This window comes from Opisthorchis viverrini (genome assembly GCF_000715545.1).
Source record: "Opisthorchis viverrini unplaced genomic scaffold opera_v5_252, whole genome shotgun sequence".
Classification (NCBI taxonomy): domain Eukaryota; kingdom Metazoa; phylum Platyhelminthes; class Trematoda; order Opisthorchiida; family Opisthorchiidae; genus Opisthorchis; species Opisthorchis viverrini.
Genome location: NW_008751910.1, coordinates 189698 through 196813, shown reverse-complemented (window position 1 = coordinate 196813; position 7116 = coordinate 189698). Strand labels below are relative to the sequence as shown.

General features: G+C 44.1%; 1 protein-coding gene across 1 annotated transcript in view; it reads left to right on the top strand.

The window, feature by feature from the left end:
- T265_09065 (hypothetical protein) overlaps window positions 1-7116 on the top strand; it is a gene marked incomplete at both ends in the record, with an annotated part of 61834 nt that overhangs the window by 46728 nt on the left and 7990 nt on the right. Inside the window, 3 exons of the mRNA XM_009175044.1 lie at window positions 2056-2367; window positions 4727-5167; window positions 5747-5931. Of these exons, the coding sequence (XP_009173308.1) occupies window positions 2056-2367; window positions 4727-5167; window positions 5747-5931 (938 nt within the window). The remainder of the gene's footprint in view (window positions 1-2055; window positions 2368-4726; window positions 5168-5746; window positions 5932-7116) is intronic.

Here is a 7116-nt window from a genome sequence, read left to right as displayed (position 1 = left end):
ACAAAAGTGTTATGTTCTCTAAGAATCGCTGACCAACCATTCCTAATCACAAATCCTCCTCACCTTACCCATCTCATGCATCACTGATTCTTGTGAATTCCTCAGAAAAATGTCGCCTAAAAGAGTTCGCAAAACGAGCAGCTGTTTGAAAGCAGTAGTTGCCTTCATTCTTTAAATCAGCCTTTTCATCGGTTACGAAACTCTTGCTTACGGTTGAAGAATATATAACACTTGTCGAATAACCATTCATATCAAGAAAAGCTCTCAAAAAAGGAAACACCTTTTATGCGCCTTTCTCCTCCTAGGGGATTGTGGGTACGTACAATGTTAAAAGAAGGATTCCATATAGCTAAGTTGCGCTGATCTATTCAGTCAAAAGAAATCCTCATTTCTCACCGACTGTTGTACAGTTATTTTCGGTATAATACTGGGAGAAACTTGCAACGCACACCAGGATATCGCTTAACAAAGATCCACTACTCACAGTAGCCTCTCACACAGGAAAATTCCTGGATATACCTCTTCCAAAGGGAAGTTTTGAAACTCTGAGAGCCTATATAATTAAATTTCAAATTTCCTCGGGGGATCTCGCGGCTTTTTCAAAATAATACATCTCGAAAACATTCATGCCTACTAAGGTTCTCTTGTGTGTGTGGGTTGGGCGATGGTCAGGCTGAATTGGCTGGTCTCAGTGAAGGTTAAGTCCAACTCTCAGTAATCTGAGAAACATGAACTGTCTTTCCGTACAGTCATTACCAGGGGGAATTTGCGTGATAATTACTCTGTTGCATCTATAAATAGACTCTGAGTAGTGAAGCCTTCCGCTGTTGAATCACGCTATCCAATAAGTTGCTGTGGTTTTATCAGAGAGAGCTGAGATACTGTCAGACAATCGAAGCCAACACAGGAGCAGTCGAGATGTCAGGGTCAGGTTTGAACAACAGACCTTCTGGTTGGTAAGTTCGCTTCTGGGTCACTCGGCTCTCTCAAGTCATCTCGAGTTCCAGCTAAGGCTGTCAGTTTCAAACATGCCTGTTCATTGAGAAGCGGAGACAAACACAACAGACATGTATAATTTAAGAGTCTGTCGGTCCCATCAAGGTGTCAGTGTGCATGGGCACACGCATGTCAAAAGGTATTAGGAGTTCTGCGGCCGCCTAGATCTTACTGATCGCGTATACATGTCGCTTTCTTCAGGTGAGTAACCATCATCTGCAACTTAAGCCAACGACTTTTCGATACCATGACTACTCGACAAACGCCTACCCAATGGTTTCGACAGTTCCAAACTGTCATCCCTCTTGTTATCGGTGCAATAAAAATACGAGAGTTGGGGCCACATTCAAGCAGAACAGAAAAACTAGGCTAGGTCGGGTTAATCCTCTGTCAGTTGATTACTTCTTTGTACCGGTTGGTAAGCTTGCACAGTAGTTGGATGAACAAAGCTCAGTAAAACGGAACTGGTTTGTAGCAGCAGCGGTTTCATTCGGTTTCCGAAGGACGTGACATATGTTGAGTTGTTAAACCAAGTACTGAGCGAAACCCGATACATGACCGCAGCAACCCAGTAAAGATAGGTCGTCCGATGGTCACAGCCAGGGTGAATATACAATCACCCTGTTGTTGCTACCGTACCGGTGAGCATCTATGATACGGTACGCTTGGACAGCACTAGATATCTAGAGGATTTGGGTGACAAAAACACTTCCTTGAATGTGTCAGCTGCGTTCTGCAGCATCTCCAGAATACCTAAAGAAGATGCAGCATTAAAAACTGGGTCCGAAAGTTGTTCACTCGCACGATAATTTCGCTCCAAGATAACTCCACCTGCATTCGATAAACGATCATGTGGTTGCCAGTTTGCCAGCTTTTGTCGGCCCCATGGGGATGAGTTTTCTCGCCATCTAACTGAGAGCTAGACAGTGGGCGTCAGAACATTAATATGAACAAGTTTTTTCGTATTTGTCGTGTTTGCTATTACTTGTCTGATTGCCTAGTTTAGCATCATCAAACGTTTCTTCATTCAAATCTAATGGAATAATGTCGCCCCAATAGGAACATGACAGAAACGACCATCTGTACAGTTTGGCGCAGTTGGGTCGTCCAGAAGATATGGTGGAAGCTGCGAAACACCTTGAATCCAAACAAGCATTCGCAAGCAAGGCAGTGTTGCTGTATCACAAAGCCGGATACGTGAGTAAGGCGGTGGAACTTGCGTTTCAGACGCATCAGTTTGCTGCTCTTCAAAGTGTGGCAGGATCGCTAGATGACCGGATAGATCCCGTTCTACTACGGAGATGCGCAGAATTTTTCGTGCAAAACAATCAGTTTGACAGAGCAGTGGATGTACTTGCCTCTGGGAAACAAGTAAGTGAGGTCACCAATTATCTTGACATCCTATTATGGTTTACTAACCGTCAGTTAGTAGCGTTTGAAGCGTAGGTAACTAGTAAACTCTGACCATATTATAAGATTCGCCTTCAATCGGTTGACGAATTAAGGTCATCTGGATGTTTTCGAAGTTTAATGAATGTGCAGCGCACTTCAGCGTTTCTAAATCTCCATGAAAAAATGGAACACCTTCCACACTTGTTGAGGGCTTGCATAAAATGAAAATCTATTATTTTGTATGATCATATGCGACTCTACAGAAAGCAGTTTCCCTCTTGATGTTTCTGAACCAGAGAAATTCGTCGTAACCATCTCAGTTTGTGTCTCGTCGGTACAAAAGTATGCTTTCTCAGTACATACTAATGTGATACAGTGAAAAATAAGGTTTGCTGTTTGAATCTGCCCTCTATGACTGAGTACAGCTTGGTCCAGATGCTCCCATCGTACAGCCGAGCAAGCACAAAATGGCATTCGTGTCGCCTTGGAACCGTATATTTTAAGAACTAACTTTAGCTCACTGGCTTTTACTGCATGATTTCAATTTCGAAAATTTAGGACCATCTGTTCGTTGCTAAGGGACTAGATGAGGAATAAGTAACTTTGATTATTTTTACCTTCGGTATGGAAAAAGATACCCGCGATAGATGAAAAATCCCAAGAGGGATGAACTTGACCTCATTCACGATGTGTGGAACCAATTGGACCAACAAAGCACATTAAGCTACTCTTTTTCTCTTGTGGATGAATAGGTTGGCATACTGAGAATTGTATTCCAAAGATTTACTTCATTAAGCCTAACCGAAGCCTTGTGGTTCCATTCGGTAAGTTCTGGATTCAATGTACCAGGTCAGGGTAACTCCTAACTTTTGTAGTGAGTAGCGAGTAGATAAGCAGCATCCAAATCAATGCAGCGAAAATGACTACGCGATCACTTTACGTTTACACACCCATACCTAAGTTGGCCGTCCTGGCTCCCACTAAGATATATATGGAGGCTTTTCGAAGCAACTATATCGAATTGTGTTTTACCAAATTAAATCATCCGGAGGGAAGAGTAGATTGGGAGCATTGTGAGATGTGAATAGAAAATTAAATTAATTACCTAATACGGCACAACATTTTCTACGTCTGTCAGAATAGCACTATAAATGACACGGGAACAGTGGTATTTTTCATCTAGGATTAAACTCATCCGAAACACCACACAAGGTAGCAGTTGTTTCGCACTTCCGAAGACCATCAATGTATCACTGTTCTGTGGAAAGCTGCAGTGGTATTGTTTACGCAAACTCGCACAAATCAGTGTAATGAATAGGTTAAGTAGTTGTGTAAACTGTTTTAGAGACCATATGGTCTCGTCACCGAGCAGTATGGGCGTTCAGTGATGAAGGCGAAAAATGGCGCCCCAGAGACATGGTACTTGGCGGATTTCGCGCTTTATCCAACCGATGGTAGTGAAACAGAGCTTACGGGAAAGAATGGATTTTGGTCTTCCTACTGAGCTAACCATCAACGAGCGGGCTTGTTTGTAGTGTATTGTGGGTAACCTGAATCGCTTATGAACATCGCGCCACTGCTCACTGCGGTAAGGCAATAGTAAGTAGATTTGCCAGATGTACAACTGAGAAAACGAGTGAGTACAAGGAACTAGTTGATATGGCTTAGTTATCCTCCACTGTATGATAATAGGAATTCTGAAGTTCAGAACGCCCATGGTATATATAAGTTGACCTAAGTCAAATGAATCGAGCAAATGTCTGGTCGAACGGCGAATTGAGATATGATCACAGACAGAGAGTAACGGTGATCTGGCATACACCACTCAAAATAACCCCCGAAATAAGTAGTAGTGTGTCTGTTGTACAATTTTTGCCCTTGCATAATACTTACAAGGCTCTGATGACTCCAAAGCCATCGAGGTTCTCTCAGTTACCAGACATAAAACGCGGGAACACTTAACATGGGTAACAACCTGAAAAGCCTGAGTGTTCTGTACCACAAAATAGCAGTAATCGAGGGTCCGGATATGGAGGCTAAATGACTGAACTGACATACCAGTGATGTGCTTCAATGGGAAAGACCTAGTGACTAGAGAACTTGAGTTCAATTCACCACAAGCACCCTAAAATCGACTTTTAACCCCTTCATACTGATCCACATAACTATAGGTTGAGCCAAAAATTCAAAAAAAATATAGTTGCCACATTTTAAAGCCTAAACATCAATGTGTTCAGGAAGGTAGTCATGGCGATAAAGGAAGATATTCACCGAAATTTTTGTGTGCTACGAGATCGGACAGCTCGTGAGTTTTCAATCTTCCATGTCTATCTCTCAGTACTGGGACGCCCTGAAACTCTGTGCTGAATACAACGTGCCTGTTACGGAGGAGCTAGTAGAGAAAATGACACCCACACAACTGAACACGGATGATCAGCAAGAAGGTAGTGTATCAGGGTCGGAACGGACGAGCATTCTGATAGAGCTCGGCGAGTTGTGTTTGGGACAGGGGCAATATCATCTGGCCTGCAAAAAGTTCACTCAGGCTGGTAGCCGCATCGCAGCCATGAAGGCACTCATCCGTTCTGGCGACACAGAGAAAATAATCTTCTTCGCAAACGTCAGCAAACAGAAGGAAATTTATGTGATGGCCGCGAACTACTTGCAAACACTGGAAGGATGGCGAACCAACGTGGACACAATGCGAACGATCGTGCAGTTCTACACGCGTGGTCGAGCCCCAGAATCCCTGGCCTTTTTCTATGAGGCATGTGCACATGTGAGTTGTGATAGACACCCTGTTTCGTAACTGAGGGAGTGCTGTACATAGGGACCATAAAAATAGGCAAATGACTCATTCCAGTGCGAGTCGATCACGATGCTGGTCAGCCGCTCGTGGCCGAAAGTTGTGTTCAAACCGCTGGTCTCGTGGTTGTGGGTTCGAAACCCTCTGAAGTTTCGTGAGGTGCGCACTACTGATTATTTCCGATAGGGATGAAACAGCTGTACACTTGTTTTCTGCTTTTCAGTATATGTTAGCATCACTTACACGTAGAGATCTCAGCTGAAATTTATTAAGTCCGTGTACGGCTCATCCCTTATGCATTCAGTTGACGTAAATGTGCGACACGGAACACAAGGCTTTACAACGTAGACAAGCATTTCTTGAGTGGCCGTCAGCCGAATTTCCTAAGCTTGTTGGACCTCATTGAACTCTTGGACCCTTGAACAAACAGGTCATCAGAGGTCAAACAAGCCCTTTTTCATGGTGGATCGACGTTGAGGTTGTCACTGATTAGACTCATGATGGTCTTTCCAAATCTTATTCCGGTATAACTTTTCAAAACATTAAAAATAGGCTGAGATAGAAGACTTTGGAAGTTACGAGAAAGCGACCGGTGCTCTGACTGAGGCCTACAAAGTTCTGATCAAGGCCGTGAACTCACCGATCACAAACGAGGCGAGTGAGCTGCGATTGCAAAAGCGTCTAACGCTAATCAAGAACAAGGCGGCCATGTGCAAACAGTTCGCGGAGACCCAACTGTAAGTCACCATGAGCACCTAACTTATATTCGCCAAACGTAACCGCATGTATGACCCGCAAGTACACTATTATGCTTAGCATCTTTGTCATGGAAACATAACTCCGTTCTGTCTAGTGTGGTGATAAAGGAAATGAGTAAAAATAGGGTGTTACTATTCTTATATCTGCCATTCAATTGTAGCACACCTTCGGCGCCTAGCCGCCAACTCACCCGAATGAAGCAAAAAGGTTGAGATGCTTCCAAGTTGTACAAGTCTAGACAGGAGCTGTCAGGATACCGGAGTTGGGTTCGAGCCACGGACCCTCCGTTCAGTGAGTTCACACGTTAACCACTGAGCTATCTCGAGCTCAAAGATTGATTAACCGCCACCTGTATTCGGGTCTAGTAAAACGCTCACAAAACCTGTCAAACCCGACCGCCTGGTTCTGCTTGTCCGACCTTGTGATCGGTCACAGCGCGCTTATGCGAGATCATTTCGCTAAACAATCGTTTGACTAATTTAAGTTGTAGTTGTCCCGTGTGGCTTGCTTTGAAACTGGAAGTGAATCTGTATCTGAAGCATCCATTCGATCCACATTCGTATTAACTCAGATTTGCAGCAAACCTTTAAAGAATTCGGGATGCTACATTTACAAAGAACACTATGGCCAGAGGTCACATTCATCCTGACGATCGTTGTCTTCAGAGCATTGCCCGAATCTGGTGGTGCTACATTTCAAAGAACCCTATGGCCAGAGGTCAAATTCATCCTGACGATCGTTGTCTTCGTAGCATCGCCCGAATCTGGTGGGAACACCCGATCAGCAATGCTGAAGTTAGTCGAATGGTATTCGGGAGAAATAACTAACTCTCGATAGATGAACTGATCACATTGCATCGGTTGCGCTGGTTTGGCCACGTGCTGCGTATGCCAGTCGACCGGCTTCCTCGAAGAGCTCTTTTCGCACAGCCACGTGAAGGGTAGAAAAGAGCCAGAGGCGGTCAAACAATGACTTGGCAGTGAAGTATAAAAGCCATTACCAGCAAACTCAGCTGCGCTGGTCATTGCCCTCTTCCTGGATGGGGGCCCCGAGACGGGCCATATCAATGCATGGAGACATTGTCAGACATGACCAAGTCGCGCCCTCAGTGGCACTCATGAATCCAAGCTATTGCCTTCAATGCAATATATATATATATACAT